Source organism: Schistocerca americana, chromosome 2, assembly GCF_021461395.2.
Source record: "Schistocerca americana isolate TAMUIC-IGC-003095 chromosome 2, iqSchAmer2.1, whole genome shotgun sequence".
NCBI lineage: Eukaryota > Metazoa > Arthropoda > Insecta > Orthoptera > Acrididae > Schistocerca > Schistocerca americana.
In genome coordinates this window covers 914,162,421-914,181,057 of record NC_060120.1, presented here as the reverse complement: position 1 = coordinate 914,181,057, position 18,637 = coordinate 914,162,421, and the positions used below count along the sequence as shown (strand labels likewise).

Below are 18,637 nucleotides of genomic sequence, written 5' to 3'. Positions count from 1 at the left end.
CGCGCGAGGTATTATAACGAGTGTACAGACCTCCGATTAGTCAGTCTGCATTAGTCTGTACCAGTCTGCATTAGTCTGCCTTAGTCTGTACCAGTCTATAGTCAAGTTTCACTCTGCGCAAATAAGATTATCATATTCCTGTACATAGCCATGAAGATAAATGTATAGATACTTTGTCAAGTATCAGATATATGTGAGAATAAGATTAACGTACCAAGACCAAAGGAACTTCAGATTGTCAATTGTGAACAGCATCCAGAATCAAGTTACGTAATGTCTATCATTTTTATTATTTTAATAAATGTGTGTGAAAATTAATCAAGTTCTGTTTAAAGTTGGTCACCGTCAATCTGCTACTCTAAGCGTGGAAGTGACATTTCTATCGTCTGACCTAACGGCAGAAGATAAACACGCCCCGATAAGACCACGAGACATATTGCTGACACTCGCCTACTTCGTTAGAGCGACAAGTCAAATAATCTGATGGTGTGTGTACCGAAGGTCTTACAGTACGCACACCATGGGAATTTAGACACATTTGAACATTTGGACCAATGCGTTGTTGACTTGTTCAGTCTGTGAAGATCTATCTCTTGAATAAATCATCCAATTTCCATTCTATTTGGCTAAGTCCCTCATGGTGTGTCGTTTTTTCCTTCCTTAGAGTCTATATGTGAAGCACCGAATTTTTTTTTAGTAAGGCTCGTGCTGGAAAACAACGCAGTGATGCATGCTGTGCACCACTGCAGCGGCCGCAAACTCACCCCCGGTGCGACGAGGGCTGAATGGCGATGCTGTAGGAGACGAGCCAGAGGCGCACGTGGCACGAGTAGTAGGGGTAGGTCCACCAGCCGCGGTACGAGGCGTTCACGGGCGACGGCACGAACTTGGGCGAGCGGAGTGCAGGACTGGAGGCTGCGTCCTCGAACCAGGGCAGGTGTGCGTCGGGGCGGCGTCCAGCCACGGGGGCGGCGTCGTCGCGAGTCGGGCCCGCCAGCGCGGGCGCCGGGCCGCGGGCGCGCTGCCACGCTGACACCGCCAGCACCGAGCCGGAGGAGTCATCCAGCGACAGCAGCCGCGCCGCCACCACGTGCCGGTCCGACATCACCAGGCTGCGCACCAGCGCGTCCAGCAGGGCTGTCAACAACGTAAAATACTCCCTAAATCATCACAGCCCGTAAACAGTCACGATGACACCACCAGCACTGAGCCCGAGGCGTCGTCCAGCGACTGTAGTCGCGCCGTCACCAAATGCCTATTAGGCATCACCAGGATATATACCAGCGTATTCATCACGCCTGCCAACAATGTAAAATAGTCCCTAAGTCATCACAGCCTGCAAACAAACAATCACTATGACACCACCAGCACCATGTCTCAGGCGTCGTCCATACAACAGCAGCCACGCTGTCACCACGTGCCGGTGCAACATCACCAGGCTGCGCACCAGCGCGCCCAGCAGGGCTGTCAACAACGTAAAGTAGTCCCTAAATCATCACAGCCCGTAAACAGTCACGATGACACCACTAGCACTGAGTCTGAGGCGTCGTCCAGTGACTTTAGTCGCGTCGTCACCACACGCCTGTTAGGCATCACCAGAATATGCACCAGCGTATTCATCACGCCTGCCAACAATGTAAAATAGTCCCTAAGTCATCACAGCCTGCAAACAAACAATCACTATGACACCACCAGCACCACGTCTCAGGCGTCGTCCATACAACAGCAGCCACGCTGTCCGCACTGAGGCACAAGATGACTTGTCAGTCTTGAGCGTCGGCACATGTGAGGTCGCCACGTCAGTCCAGTGGGCCCCGCCGAATAGCGAGGGATAGTGGCTTCGCGGCTGACACGAGAGCAACAGGAGTCAACCCACGACATCGGTCTGGCCGGGGCGAGCGTGACAAGCGAGATCGGCGCGCCTTCCTGCGCCCGTTGAAGCGGCTGGCAGCGGACGGTTCGAGAGAGCGATATGGGGGTGCTGCGCCAGGTCTTCGCCAGACATCACAGTTTATTAGAAGGGATTCGTGATATGTTGTTTCATTTACTTGTTAAATTCTACTTGTTTTCTTGCTCAGTCTCTCGTTCCCAGCTTCCTCATCTGTCTCCCGTCCGCATTTGTTAGGCAGTTAGTGTCTGTCTGTCTGTCTGTCTGTCGTTCTGCCGCACGTTAATAGCTGCCTCTGTCATGTTTGCCGGATCCGGTGTTAACGAATTTATTGCTTAAGGTGTAAAGGCCAAATTCCTGAAATATGTTTCTTATCTTGCCTATCATCTTGAGAGGCAGTATATGTGTAATGTAGAGCATGTTTGTACATTTTATGTAAGACTGCATTTCACGGGTTTTTATTTAAATGGTCATTTTAGTATATAAATTTGCCACCCTTCCACCGTAAGAGTTTTCTTTTAAAAACAAGTTGCACTTTCGGTGGCAACTAATTTTTTTAATGTGAGTGTTTTGTACCATTTCCATCCCTCCTAAGGGGTGCATAGTTTATGTGTTTGTGTGAGTGATTAAAATTTTTAGTTTAAAGTAATCTGGTGTGTTGCAGATTTGCACCAGTGTAGTCCTTCAGAGGTTGTGTGAGCGGTCGTGACTACGGCCGTCTTAAAAGGGAGCGGCAAAGTTCTCAGCCCGAAAGCTCATACTGTCAAAAAAAATTGCTATTTTTGCCTCTGAATAAATTGTAACTTGATTATAATTTTTAAATCTGTTTTTAAACAAAGAAAGGGTTTTTAGGAATAAAATTTCCATTTGTTGAAAGAAATTTGTTTTCATCAGTTACCCACTGACAACTACTTCCACGCTCACATAGTGCGATTAAATGTGTTAATGTTCTTGATGAATCTCTAGTAAATAAAGTAAATTCTTTAAGAAAAGATTGTGAAGGTAAATTCACGGTTGAAACGTATTGAGGCAAAGCAGCTTTCTTTTGCGGGTGATTCTGCTATACCGTCTGCAACTCTAGTAGATAAAGAAACTCAAGTCAGATTCTGGGAACAGGGTTGTAGAACAAGTTTAAGAATCCGCGAAGAGAGTTAAATTTCTCACTAGCACACAAAAGGCACAAAAGTTTTAGATGGAAACAAAGATTAAATACAGAAGACAGAAAGTTCGAGTATCTTGCAAAAAGAATTTTTCAAAAACTGTAAGAAAAATTTAGCATACATAAAACAGAAAGATCGTTCATAACAACCAACAACGTATACGACAGAAAGAGCTCATCAGCAAGTGCAAAACAGAAGTGTAACCAGAATGCATCTAGGCAATGTTCCTGGTACTGGATCATCAAAGAGACAGTTCAGAAGTATCAGGGAAAATAATTATGAGAAGGATTTTTGGTCCATCACCAAATCGCCAGCTTCATTCACGCTATGGTCGTCCTCACATCCAATCAAGCGAAGTCATTTCTGCCATTCTGTGACTTCTTCACGTTGACTCTTACTACTCCGTTGATAACATACAAGCAATTAGCACATTCACCCAATTTCATGACCATGAATTATATAAGCGGTGGTACGTTACATGATCGTCTCGTATCAGTTTTACGCCGTATACCGCGCCGCAAAGCAACCAGTAAGCTTTTTTTAATGGGTGTCTTTGAATGACGAGCTTACTTTAAAAGTGGTTTTCATCCTCCAAGATCACTTGACTTCTGCCTCAATTGGGAAGGGCATTCTTCAGGTTTTGCATGACGACCTTACTTTACTGGTGGCTGTCATCCTACAAGGTCACTTGACTTCCACCCCAGGAAGTGCGTTCTTCACATATATCCGCACGGGATCTGAATTACCCGTTCTTAGATTTTTCGGAAATTGTTGGGTTCCGTGCTTGATACATACAAGAAAATTCCGTATTTTTGAGTGATTTAAGGATTTCACCTGGTCTCACGGGGACCTGCATTAATACCTTTGACGTCGATAGTTCGAAAACGGAAGTGTAGTGACGTGAACCTCTTTAAAACAATTACTTTACAATGGCACGCGACAAGTATCCAAGGCTCGCAGAAAATAGTGTTTTATTTTTCTTCACTGTCTAAGTTGAAACGTCCCCTTTGAACCATTTATACATGACTGTCCTTAAACTGACATACAATATTTTTAGCGCAACGCAATCTGACTTTCAAAAATCCCTGCAAAAGAATGGCCCTGAGTAACATTAAACTATACCTTTCAGAAATCACTTACCTCACAAAAATCTTCATTACTCGAACTACTGCAGTACAGCGAGCGCCACTACTGCCAGCTAAATAAAAGATTCAAACTACGGAAGGCACTAACTACTGATAGGGATAGATAGCAAATGAAAGATATTAATAGAGAACAAACAATGTATTTACCTTAATATCATCAAAAGTCATAATATATACAGGAGTTCATAACATCCAGTTTTACAAATATCAAAACTCCGCCATTTCTCTCTCCACATCCACCACTGCTGGCGGCTCACCTCCAACTGCCAACGCTACGCGCTGTTCACATCCAGCTGCCGCTGCCCAACACTACAATGGCAGACAACAATGCAAACTAGACACAGACTGCACACAGCACAGCCAGTGATTTTTATACAGACGTGGCGTTACCAATAAAAAAACCTAAACAGCCTACTTACAAAGTGCGACAGGTTACCCCAAAGTCGTAGCATAACACACACATGCCATATTAATCCTCATAAAGTCGCTTATTGACAGTTTAAACCTTTGAAAAGAGTGGAAATAAACAAACAATCACTGGAAACAATAAAACTGTTGTTTCATTTCACTCGAAGAAATTTTCGAATGCATTGTGTTGGCACTCCTTGTAAGCTACGACCGACGGAACACCAAGGTATTTTCGAGTGGTCGATAACGACAAAGTTCACGAATGAACGGTGAACTAATACAAATATCTGAGCACAGCATATGTCGTTAATAATGGGGTTCAGTCCTTCCTTATATTCGCGTATTTACAGACAGATATACACCAGAGAAGCCTATCCCCGATGTTATTCAATCTGTATATTGAGCAAGCAATAAAGGAAACAAAAGAAAAGTTCGGAGTAGGTAAAAAAATACATGGAGAAGAAATAAAAATTGTGAGGTTCGCCGCTGACATTGTAATTCTGTCAGCGACAGCAAAGGACTTGGAAGAGCATCTGAACGGAATGGACAGTGTCTTGAAAGGAGGGTATGAGATGAACATTAACAAAAGCAAAACAAGGATAATGGAATGTAGTCGAATTAAGTCTAGTGATGCTGAGGGAATTACATTAGGAAATGAGACACTTAAAGTAGTAAAGGAGTTTTGCTATTTAGGGAGCAAAATAACTGATGGTGGTCGAAGTAGAGAGGATATAAAATGTAGACTGGCAATGGAAAAGAAAGCGTTTCTGAAGAAGAAAAATTTGTTAACATCGAGTATAGATTTAAGTGTCAGGAAGTCGTTTCTGAAAGTATTTGTATGGAGTGTAGCCATGTATGGAAGTGAAACGTGGACGATAAATAGTTTAGACAAGAAGAGAATAGAATCTTTCGAAATGTGGTGCTACTGGATATTAGATGGGTAGATCACATAACTAATGAGGAGGTATTGAATAGAATTTGGGAGAAGAGGAGCTTGTGGCACAACTTGACTAGAAGAAGGGATCGGTTGATAGGACATGTTCTCAGACATAGAGGGATCACCAATTTAGTATTGGAGGGCAGAGTGGAGGGTAGAAATCGTAGAGGGAGACGAAGAGATGAATACATTAAGCAGACTCAGAAGGATGTAGGCTGCAGTAGCTACTGGGAGATGAAGAAGCTTACACAGGATAGAGCAGAATGGAGAGTTACATCATACCAGTCTCAGGACTGAAGACCACAACAACAACAACATACACCAGAGAACACACACTGGTCTCATAATTTGTGTACTCATTGTGATGGCACTGAAATCAGCATTGCTGGATAGGTAGAAGATCTCTGCTTCATGACATGTGTCGATACTCGAGCTAGACGGAAACGCGCAGTCCTTTTCTGTGTTGGGCACGGATGCAAAACATTTAATGTAGGATTCTTATATCTCGTCACAGTCACTTATGGAACACAAAAAAAGTTGCACTTTGATCGGGCCTGAACCAAAAGGTATGGACCTTCACCAGTTTTCTTGCATACACACTGTTAATTTTATGCTTTTAACTTTTATATCTGTATGACTCTCCACGTAGTGTATTTTTATACTCATTAAAGGCTATGTGTCACCATTAAATGTACCATTATTTCATATGAAGCTACTGTGTTATAAAATTCCTATGTGTGTAATTACAAACATTACATACAATCCCTACAAACATCACGAATTTGGTCTTATATTATAGTAAGTTTTTCATCTCAGTCTTTTGGATATCCAATGTTAAACATGTACACAACCTTTGAACTAAGTGTTACCAGTATGTATGTTAACCAAATTGCAATTTCACTGAATATAATCTGACTGTTCCTTAAATGCATTAACCATTGTCTGAACCTGGCCCGAATAATGTCACGGCTTACCTGTGCGACAACAGACAGCTGAACTCTGCTAACCAATGCAATTATAGTATTCTGCAACACGATAAACTGTAGAAAACCATGCTACTTGCTACATAAAATAAATCTTGGTGAGTGAAAAGCAAGAGTGTTATGTTCCAGCAGATCTCTTATTAATACATGGATATCGCGAGCTGTAATGTGAGTCCGAACAGTTTTAATTTACGAACTCTTGAGTATTGAGTGTGATGTGGGGGTTCAATAATGAAACCTTGAAATCTATTGAAATTCGTTTCTGTATTGACCAGCAGAAATTAGAAGACATGAACATACGTTAGTCACTGGACATCGTTGTTATCACAGTAATTTGGAAATAAACAGTAAGTTTACGAAATTAATTCTTTAAACAAAATTTAAATTCAATGCTTTGAAGGAAAAATAGTTAAAGAGTGATATTGTAGCATATAATTTTTTTGAGTAAGTTTTTCGCCATTCTTCATCTTCGGTTGTCGATCAAGGTGGATTCCGGAGTCGCTGGAGCGTGAGTAGTTCAAATATCGCTTTAGTCATTTTCGTTCTCCTCGCTGACTATTAGAAATTGTAAAAGACACAACGGCCATTTTATGAACCCATTTCCTGCGACAGCCCTCTTCCGCGACGGAATTTTCTTAGATTTCACTGCAGAATTAGTGCCTATCGAGTCGTTTTATTAGAATAAGTCTTGAGAACTGTTTCATGGCACAAGATCAGCCCCTCATCGTGAGAGTAGCTGTGCGAAATGCATTCGGAGGTAGCGTAACTGCGAAATCAATAAAAGAATTCATAGTGTGAGTTTATTTATAACTGTGAATTATTTACCGATTCTCATCACTAAAGAACTCAAGAAATTAATTACAGAATGTATATATAGCTATCTAAGTTGCGCAAAATTGTTGTCAAATTGATCATGGTTTCGACAGTAGTAAGGCGGTCTTCGTCAGAACAAAAATTACACAGGATTACCTAGAAAATATAATGACGTGGCTCAAAAATATGAAATACTTAATAGGATTACTTCCATAAAATGTGCAGTGTAAATGCATGTAATCACACCATTTGTGAAAAACATCTGAGAAAAATGCACTCGTCAAATAGAAATCGTCACAACAATAAAAATTAAACTGTAAAAATGTAACACGTTTTACAACTGGAATAAAATCTTCCATCGAAAGAAATGGCAATCGCGAACTCGCTTAGGACCAAGCACTGCATCAAACAGTCGCTACGTAGCAAAACGTGATCGAATTACAGAGAAGAGTAAATGAGACACTGCATTGACAATTTTAAACATTACAGGCACCAACAGGGACCAGTGCATGAAAGTTACAACACACCGTACGGTTTTATTTTACAATAGAAATACAGTTGAAATTATGTACATAGAAAATACGAAAATATAAAAGAAAACGGCATTTAAGATTCTACATTGAGGAGAGTATCGCCATTCATACCATTTTTAGATTAGCAGCTCTATACCTTGAAAAACGTTTTTGTTGCGAAATTGCATCTGTTCGTTAGGTATGAGACCGTCACTCAGAGATAGGTGTTTAAATATATCCATCTCTTCTAAGACGTTAAGCCCAAAGCCTGTTTTCTCCGAGCGCAAGATCTGGACGTCTTTTACATCTTTAGTATTATATCCTGTGATTAACAAATGGTCAGCTAAAGTTGAACTGTAAACTTTGGTGTTTTTTTGCCTAGAAGCTGTTCCTTGAATTTTGTCGAAATAGCTCAGCCTTTTTGGCCTATGTAATTGGCGGGACGATTGTCGTAAATAATTTTATAGAGACCAGAATTCAGCAAAGGGGACAGCATAGGTTTCAAGTTATGTATGATGTTAATTTTTAAAGAATTATTAGTGGAGAAGATTACTCTATAGTTATATTTATTTTTAAGCAAGCGCTGTACTCTGTAAGAAATTGGACCCAGGAATGGTATAGAGAATTTTTTTTCTTTTCATTAGGTTCGTTATTAGCAAGACCTAAGGTGGTGACTCTCTTATTGGTTTTCCTGTTATTAATACTATCTACTATACAAGGATCATTGCCATTATTGACAGCAACAGTTTTAATCAGATTGATTTCAGAATTGAGTTTATCAGAAGAAAGGGGGGTGGAGGTGGCTCTATGAATAGCTGCATGAAAAAAGGCCATCTTATGAGATTGCAGGTGTACTGAAGTGACTGGTATAATTTAATCAGAACTGGTTTCCTTACGGAAGATATTGAAGCTAATTTTGTCATCTACTATCGTAAGAGTAAGATCTAGAAAGTTTAATAGCAGGAACTCGTTTTCGCGTTCACAGGTGAAAGAAACATTTTCGTGAAACTCGTTGAACATATTAAAAAGTCTATCAATACCATCATTAGGCCCTTTGTAAATGATCAAGATGTCATCCACATATCTGGCGTATGAAAGAATGCCTACAGTTGACGCTGAAAACTTATTGAAAAATTTTACTTCTAAGGAATTAATGAGCATGTCTGCAAGGATTCCTGATAAGGGGTCCCCCTTTGCAAGGCCATCTAGTTACTGAGATAGTTTTGCATTAAATTCAAATAATTGTATTCTACTACAACACGAAGTAAATTCACAAATTCGATGATTTGCTTATCAGCTAAATCTTTTTAGAAAATAAGTAAATTATTTTCTACTATGTCTAAGACTTCAAGTATCGGCACAATTGTGTAAAGATTTTTAATGTCAAAAGAAATTAATTTCGTATCTCTGTCACAGTGAACGTCTTTGATTTTATTATCTAACTCTTGACTATTATAAACAGAATAATTGCTACGGAAAACTATTTTTTCAATATACCTTGTAAGAATTTGGGTAAGTCATGATAAGCACTGTTCATACTGTTGGAAATTGGGAGGATCGCATGGTTTTTTTATGGACTTTAACCTGAGCTCATAACTTAGGCGGCTGCAGATTCATGTTCATTAGCTTTCGCTTCTTTTTTTTCTTTTTTTTGAAAAGGTTTAAGAAGAGCTTTGGCATCGTTAATAGCGGTTCTGACTTCTTTCTGCAAAGTTAGTGTAGGGTCCTCATGTAGCTCGGAAATATCGTTTTCCTGAAAGAACTGTAGAGGTTCCATAACATATTCTTGTTTGCTAGGAATGACAATGGTATTACCCTATCAGCCTTCGTTACCAAAGCATCTTTTTCTACAAGCTTGGTATTTATGGTTTTAATTAGTTTTTTTGTCGGAATTAACAATATTATGAGAACTGATTAAGTTTTTGCTGACAATATTAAAAACATCATGTGATACTCTAGTCTGACGAGAACTATCCATTTTTATACTGTCTAGGCCTGATTTTAGATCAACAAGAAAATTTTCAAGTACATTTTGTCTGGATACCTGAGGCATGACATTATACTTTCAGCCTTTTTCCAGTAGCGACATCTCAGCTTTTCTGAAATTAATGTCAGTCTTATTTAAAACAATGTCATAGAATATACCATCACTTTTTTTAAAAACTAGGGGGATTACATGATTTTACAGGTAGAAGGCATTGGTTGTTTAGCTTCTTTTCGTGCCTAATGAGAATGTTTTGTCTATAGTTCGCTAATTGTTTGTTAATGTGAAACCAAAAATCATCAATTTGAATATTATGATGGGCCTTAAAGTTTTTGTTAGTTATAAATACAAATAATATGCTTGTTCATTTAAAACAGCTTTCTTAGCGTACAGGGCACTTATATTTTCAGACATAATTTTTTGCACTAAACGTTTGAAAGCATTTCTTTCTTTTTTGCACTGCTTGAAGTTCAGATAACACTTCACATAATTAGGAACAAGTCCCCTCGCTTCACATTGTTTATTGAAATTAATTGCCTTGCCTGTATTCAGAATTTTCATTTTAAAGTATTTGTATATCGTAACAGCAGATAGGAATCTTGAAATTTTAAACATTTTTATTTCCTGAGGTCCAGCAACCGTGCGTTAACTTAATTACGCATTATTGACCATGGTCAATTTGACAACAATTTTGTGCAACCGAGGTGACTATATATATATTCTGTAATTAAGTTAACACACGGTTGGTGGTCCTCAGTCAGTAAAAATGTTTAATACTTAAGAAATACTAATTACTTCAAAATATAGGTGCAGGCCTCGTGATCTTATCTGGAAGGATAGAATTTGAGATCCGCTATTCAGACTAATTTTTATTTTTCTGATCGATGAACTTTCCACACGTGCTAAATCTAAACATTCAGATTGTTCAGATTAACGCCTACAGTAATTTCAAAACTTATCCAATACCAGTTGTCGCCGGAATGATAGCTCTCGGAAACAAAGCCGCGCGGAGTGGCCATGAGGTTGAGGCGCCATGTCACGGACTGCGAGGCCCATCCCGTCGGAGGTTGGAGTCCTCCTTCGGGCAAGGGTGTGTATGTTGTTCTTAGCGTAAGTTAAAGTAGTGTGTAAGTCTAGGGACCGATGACCTCAGCAGTTTGGTCCCTTAGGAACTCAAACACATTTGAACATTCGGAAAAAAAGTACAGTTATAGGCAAGCGTTATTGCAATGTGATGCTTTTCTGAATTCATGCATATTATTAAGTGGTTAAACCGTCAATGTTACCGAAGATGCAAAACTTAAAATGCTTCCTAACCGCGATAATCCACCTTTTGCAATGCTACCACACGCAAAGGCATATCCAGATATTACCTTATTTACTATTTTCGCAGAAGCAGCAACATCATTCCAAAATCAGGCCTCCACATCAGCACAGACACAAGTTTAGACCAACAGTCGACACAGAAGTGCTCACTAGCGGACAGACTACTAGACATCAACTTAAACTTTGGAATCCAGAGTTTCTCTTTTATACATAGACTCTGGAAAGGTGCTTTTTGTGGCAAATATCACAAACAGAACCACAGTGTAACATACTAGTAGCGACTCTACGTCTCTTTCTTGTTACCCACAGCGATAGCAGCGCCCCAAGCGGTCAGCAAGCGACGCTTCTGATTACAATATCCTATGAGTGCGAGTGCTAACGTTTACAGTGATTTCTAACATAGTTTGTACAATAGGGTTTGTTAGTAGTGCCGCAACAACTGACAATAACTAAAAATTGACATCACATTTGTCATCACTTAGTTTCCTAAGGCCCCTACAGGTACGAAGCAGTACGTTACAGGGCAGTCAGCTTACGATTCACTTGTAATGTACAGGCAGTGAATAATGTGATTTTTCTTTAGTAACAAAAAAATGGTAGTAAACACCAGACAACCTGACCTTTTTGTAATACCTACATTATTTAACGTTCCAAATAAATCACCACACATGTACCTTAAGGGAACCCCACATACACGTGATAAAAGTGGTCAAAACAAACAGAAATATTTCCCTACACGGAAGAAACAAATTCCACAATTGTTGTTAAATCTGAACCACAAACGGCAGGAATCTTCAATACACTCGCCTTTGAAGCAAAAATAATTACATTTACAAAAATAATCGCCTATTGGAAAGTTGAGTGAAGTGCAAGAATAGTCGAATCATTGTACTCTATAAAAATACAACAACTAGTTCGTTAATTAAGTAGAAAAATAATTGAAAACTAACGTTATCCTCCCGGCGCATTTGATTTTCTCCATGCTTTTCAACGCTGTAGTGCCACCCCAGCTGTCAAACGATTACAACTTCCTCTCCAGAGTGTCGTGACTGCATGTATTAGACTCGACAGAACTATGGATTCGCCTAATGTAGAAACCTTACACTCTTCATGTCAACAAAGTTCTTGAATTCAGTTTTATATTGCACTGCATTTATAGGTGAAGGACTGGTGTATTTCTCGAAAGAGTTCATAAAAATAAAAGTAAAACTTGAGGCGTGTGTGGCTTGCTTTCATGCAGTTAGTTCTTTGGCATTTTGTCACCTCGAGTGGCGTCTTGTTTCTTCCTTACTTACTGGCGTAACGAAGTTGCTGGCTTACCTCCTTGAGAGGCAGCAGCAGCGCCTATCGTTGGTGAGACCGCTAGTATTTTCCGGGTGTTGGTGATGTGTGTGGTGGTCAGTCGGTTGGGACAGAGCAGCGAGGAAGTCTTCGCGGTGCGAGGCCAGGCCAGGACTGCTGGCAGTGTGCAAGCGCTGTCGAATCGTGAGGCGCTAGATGTGAGAGCGACAAAGTTCGTTGCCCACCGAACCTGGATGCTGAAGTTGAGTGATCAGTTAACCGATTATGAAACCTCAACTATTGGGACATCTCTTCGTTCATTTGCGGGTTGTTGCTCCCTGGGCCGTTTGGGCTAGCAGCAATGTATGATGTATTGGAGTCGGCGAAATCTTGCAGCTGTCTTCCTATATTGCGATTAATTATTAAATTGACTGTTACTTCACAGTGAAGTGCACCAGCGGTAATTTCTGCCCTATAGCCGTTAACGCCTCAGTTACCTGCCCTGGACGTTAGTGTAGTTTTCTGGCAGTACGCCTTTCCTCGTCGTGTTGATACTGTCCAGCACGGCGTGTAGTTCGACAGAATTTTAAGCTGTTTGGTTCATATTTTGCTTAGAGTGCTTATTGTTCCCTTGGCTGTTTTTAGACGCCAATTTCTGAAGACGTAGTGTTGTTTGTATCCTTGTCCTCGGCCGAGAGTTTCCATCGTTGTGCCGTTGGTCGGACGGAAGGGAATTGGTTAAATTGTTGGTCCGTCCTTGGGCCGTCCCTAGTTTGGGTTGCCATCCGATTATTTAACTTTATCTCTTGGCTGCCTGTCTCACCTCACATTACGTTTGAGCTACCTTCTCAGGCTGACCCTTGGAACACTTCTGAGCACCACTTGTTCTGTATGTTTTAGATTGTGATTTTAATTTTAGTCTGAAGTATTGCGTGAGGCCTTCGGCCTTGTATTAATTCAGTTCTTTTTAAATTTTGCATACAGGCCTTCAGCCATGTTAAATAGAAGTTTTGAAGATTGATTTTATATTTTTTTTTAAATATTTTTTCCTTAAAATTTGTTCTATCTGAAATTGTTTGTAATCCAGACCCTAAGCCGTTAGTTGTTCGACGTGTTATGTCTGGCCATCATCCAAGGGTTTACGTGAGCCTCTTTTAATAAGGCCCGCCCCCGGTAGCTGAGTGGTCAGCGTGACAGACTGTCAATCCTATGGGCCCGGGCTCGATTCCCGGCAGGGTCGGAGATTTTCTCCGCTCAGGGACTGGGTGTTGTGTTGTCTTGATCATCATCATTTCATCACCATCGACGCGCAAGTCTCCCAAGTGGCGTCCACTCGATTAACCTGCACGAGGCGAGCGGTCTACCCGACGGGGGGCCCTAGTCCCACGACATTTCATTTCAATAAGGCCTTTAGACGTTCGTATTCTTTAAAGAATTTTTTTTTTGTTAGAAGGAAGGTGTTTATTTTAAATTGTTTGTGTGACTTGTTGTCCAGACCTTCAGCCGTTGCTTCAAATTTGTTTTTGGCCTTCAGTCGTGCAATAAGTTAATATTTCTTTGATTAGGCGTTCAGCCGTTCTGTTGTAAGTTTAAAAAGAAATTTCTTGGTTAGAAAAAATGTTTATTAATGTGTTTCAATTGTAGTTGTCCTTCAGATGTGTAGTGTAGGCCTTCGTCCGCTAATTGTTTTCAATTGCATGTTTTTTTAAAAAAAATTAACTTCTATTTTTAATAGCTTTTGATTTCTAAGCCTTCAGCCGTTCTTGTTTTTGGTGTGGTTTTGGGCCTTCAGCTCAGAAAGCATCCCAAGTTTTCTTTAATTAGGCCTCCAGCCGTATTGTCTAATTGTCGTCTTTTGAAGCAGTATGTAAATAAGTGGTTCTTAGAAAAATAAAGTTGTGTGTTTGATTGTGCAACTCACAGTAACTGTTTACGGCCCCATCCACAATCGTAACCTTATCCTGTGCGCTCTCTGAGTACCTACCAACCAGGTTTCAGTGCTTTTGACAATAGTGAACTAATACGACGGGACTTCAAATAGTAAGTTACACATTATTACAGCAGGCCAACATACTTTTATTGAATGCTGCACCAACTTGAAAGTGACATAGATACATGACACTATTTTCCAACGTAGTCACCAAGTCTCTGTAAAAAACAGTGGGTACACTCTACCAATAATTTAGTTCCTCGACAAGAGATATCCGCTCTTTGGCCACAGAGACATTCCAGGGCCTCCATGTGGACGTCATCATCTTAGAAAGATGTCTTTCCCCCAAGATCTCCTTCCAGCTTGCCGAAAACTGGAAATCGCATGATGTAAGATCAGAATTTATATTCAGCGTCACTCATATCTGTGCAGCCTTCGTCAAATTGTTGGCTACAGCTGGACGCGACATTGCGTTTGGTCCGTATATCACGAGAATTTCACGGTGGGTCTGTGTGCGATTTTGACTTTCTGCCCACAAGAATCCTAATGTCCTGCGTACGTCAGTCTTAGAGTAACTTTCCAGTTGGTACGCCATTTCAATCACACACTGCAGTGCACCTGGTATCTGTACCGAAGCAAAACTGTATCTGCAAGAAACCGGGAACTTGAAATCTCTTCTGACAGTGTGCCACTCTTGTTGGGCAGCAACGTCCTTACTGTGAGACAACATCTGTAACTTACTTTCTGAGGCACTATGTAATATTTCTTCCGGAGCCCCTAGCATAAACTAAAAACAAATTCAAACAGCGCCGAACTCTAGTTGCGAAATTCTGTCCTGTTAAGTGTAAACACGGGGAAAAGAAAGCACTGAGAAGAAATAAGATGGAATGCGCCCAAGTTTCACACCCGCTTCCGGAGGACCTCTCGAGAGAGAAGTAGCGGCATATGGACGGTGGGAGTTGGCTGGAAGTTTGTTCGCGTGCAGGGCCACAATTCATGAGAGCGGAGACCTCTCTCTCGTACGAAATGAGTTCTTGCCGGGCTAACACCTCGAAACACTCAAACGACACTCCGACTTCAGACTTGCGATAACCAACGTAAAATAATGTATTCACAATATTCCATAGGAAAGTTCTTTATCAGTATTTCAAAATAAGCTTTAACACGCGACCTGAAAATAGTAAACAGTTCGTTACTCCTACGATTAAATAATTAGGAATTTATGTAGGAAAGTGAAGTTAGAGTTTAGTGACCCGTCGATATCGTCGTGATTATAGACGCAGCGAAATATGAGCGGATAAGAAAAAAAAATGGCTCTGGGCACTATGGGACTCAACATCTTAGGTCATAAGTCCCCTAGAACCACTTAAACCTAACTAACCTAAGGACATCACACACACCCATGCCCGAGGCAGGATTCGAACCTGCGACCGTAGCAGTCCCGCGGTTCCGGACTGCAGCGCCAGAATCGCACGGCCACCGCGGCCGGCTGAGCGGATAAGAGCGGGAAAGCCTAGCCATTGAGCGAAGGAACACTACAGTATTCACGTAATGCGATTGTGGAAAATACTAGAAAATCAGGATGGCTACACGAGACTCTGAATCGCAATACTCCGGAATTTGAGCCTCGTGTAGCACACACACTCATTCTCTATTTAAAAAGTTTCCTACAGTGGCGTACCGAAGCTAACCACCACCTCGGTACACTGCTCCTCGCATATCTACTGGCACTGGCAGTGCATTTTATAGAACTTGTTATTAACATCTGAATCAACCGCGTTTTCATAAATTTTCAATTTCACATTTTTGAAACTTGAACAGAAGCTGCCAATCTTCGACCATTTTGGAATCTGACTGTATACAGGGCTATTACAAATGATTGAAGCGATTTCGTAAATTCACTGTAGCTCCATTCATTGACATATGGTCACGACACACTACAGATACGTAGAAAAACTCATAAAGTTTTGTTCGGCTGAAGCCGCACTTGAGGTCTCTGCTGCCAGAGCGCTCGAGAGCGCAGTGAGACAAAATGGCGACAGGAGCCGAGAAAGCGTATGTCGTGCTTGAAATGCACTCACATCAGTCAGTCACAACAGTGCAACGACACTTCAGGACGAAGTTCAACAAAGATCCACCAACTGCTAACTCCATTCGGCGATGGTATGCGCAGTTTAAAGCTTCTGTATGCCTCTGTAAGGGGAAATCTACGGGCCGGCCTGCAGTGAGCGAAGAAACGGTTGAACGCGTGCGGGCAAGTTTCACGCGTAGCCCGCGGAAGTCGACGAATAAAGCAAGCAGGGAGCTAGGCGTACCACAGCCGACGGTTTGGAAAATCTTACGGAAAAGGCTAAAGCAGAAGCCTTACCGTTTACAATTGCTACAAGCCCTGACACCCGATGACAAAGTCAAACGCTTTGAATTTTCGGCGCGGTTGCAACAGCTCATGGAAGAGGATGCGTTCAGTGCGAAACTTGTTTTCAGTGATGAAGCAACATTTCTTCTTAATAGTGAAGTGAACAGACACAATGTGCGAATCTGGGCGGTAGAGAATCCTCACGCATTCGTGCAGAAAATTCGCAATTCACCAAAAGTTAACGTGTTTTGTGCAATATCACGGTTGAAAGCTTACGGCCCCTTTTTCTTCTGCGAAAAAAACGTTACAGGACGCGTGTATCTGGACTTCCTGAAAAACTGGCTCATGCCACAACTGGAGACCGACAGCGCCAACTTCATCTTTCAACAGGATGGTGCTCCACCCCACTTTCATCATGATGTTCGGCATTTCTTAAACAGGAGATTGGAAAACCTATCGATCGGTCGTGGTGGAGATCATGATCAGCAATTCATGTCATGGCCTCCACGCTCTCCCGACTTAACCCCATGCGATTTCTTTCTGTGGGGTTATGTGAAAGATTCAGTGTTTAAACCTCCTCTACCAAGAAACGTGCCAGAACTGCGAGCTCGCATCAACGATGCTTTCGAACTCATTGATGGGGACATGCTGCGCCGAGTGTGGGAGGAACCTGATTATCAGCTTGATGTCTGCCGAATCACTAAAGGTGCACATATCGAACATTTGTGAATGCCTAAAAAACTTTTTGAGTTTTTGTATGTGTGTGTAAAGCATTGTGAAAATATCTCAAATAATAAAGTTATTGTAGAGCTGTGAAATCGCTTCAATCATTTGTAATAACCATGTACTTCTTCAGTTTTTTTTCAGGTAGTACTTCATTACACGTAGCTCCATCATCTGGAAAAAGTATGTGGTTATTGAATGCCCGGTCACTGAAATACAACAAGGACAGCAAGGATCCCAACACAAGATAACGTGCTGTATCCTCTCTGCCAACAAATCCGTAGTGCAGTTACATATTTTTCTCATACCCCATTTAATCGTACTTTCGCTAATACTCATTGATAATCTAACGACTGTAATGTTGCTGGGAAATCAAGAAGTACTGCAGCCATCATCACAGATATATACGGCTTTCAATATACTGTATTATGTGAGAACAGCAAAAGTTGGTTTATAACATGACCGATGTTTTCGGAATGCATGCTGGCTGCCACGGAGGCGGTCATTTTGTTCGAGATTCCTTATTCCGTCTGGTAACTGAATATGATGCGGGATTCGACAACAGATGGATGTCAGTGAGATAGACGGTAGTTCAAATGGCTCTAAGTAGTATGGGACTAAACATCTGAGGTCATCAGTCCCCTCGACTTGAACTACTTATACTTAACTAACCTAAGGACATCACACACATCCATGACCGAGGCAGAATTCGAACCTGCGACCGTAGCAGCAGCGCTGTTCCGAACTGAAACGCCTAGAACGGCTTGGCCACAGCTGCCGGCTAGGACGGTAGTTCTGAGGGTATCTTCTGCAACTCTGCTCCATAACCTAATTAATAATCCACTACTCCAAATTAAGACTAACAAATCAATTGAAATTATTACTGACGCATCAATGTGCGGATGTAAGTGAAACAAACACCGGTAACTGCGAAACTAACAAGCGTTTTCCGGTTTCATTTCTATTCGGTGAAAGATAAGTGTCACGTTTTTCTGCAAGCTGGGTCCGCTGGCTGAATGTGTAAAGGTTAAGACTGCAGGGGTACAACGGCAAGCGAGTCGTAAAACTGTTCATCGTACAAAGGATGATTCATGAGCCAGGCCTACACGGGAAGGATGGGCTCTGTCCAAGACGATGTCCCACGCTCCGATAAGAGCCTCGGGAGGACTAAAGGTGGCATTTACCAGGCTG

The 18,637-nt window shown here is 41.4% G+C and overlaps 1 protein-coding gene across 1 annotated transcript in view; it reads right to left on the bottom strand.

Moving 5' to 3' along the window:
• The window catches only part of LOC124594537 (probable G-protein coupled receptor CG31760), a 1,575,154-nt gene that overhangs the window by 275,483 nt on the left and 1,281,034 nt on the right, over nt 1–18,637 (bottom strand). The window contains exons 5-6 of the mRNA XM_047132910.1: nt 1,001–1,137; nt 765–922 (exon numbers count right to left, since the gene is read on the bottom strand). Of these exons, the coding sequence (XP_046988866.1) occupies nt 765–922; nt 1,001–1,137 (295 nt within the window). The remainder of the gene's footprint in view (nt 1–764; nt 923–1,000; nt 1,138–18,637) is intronic.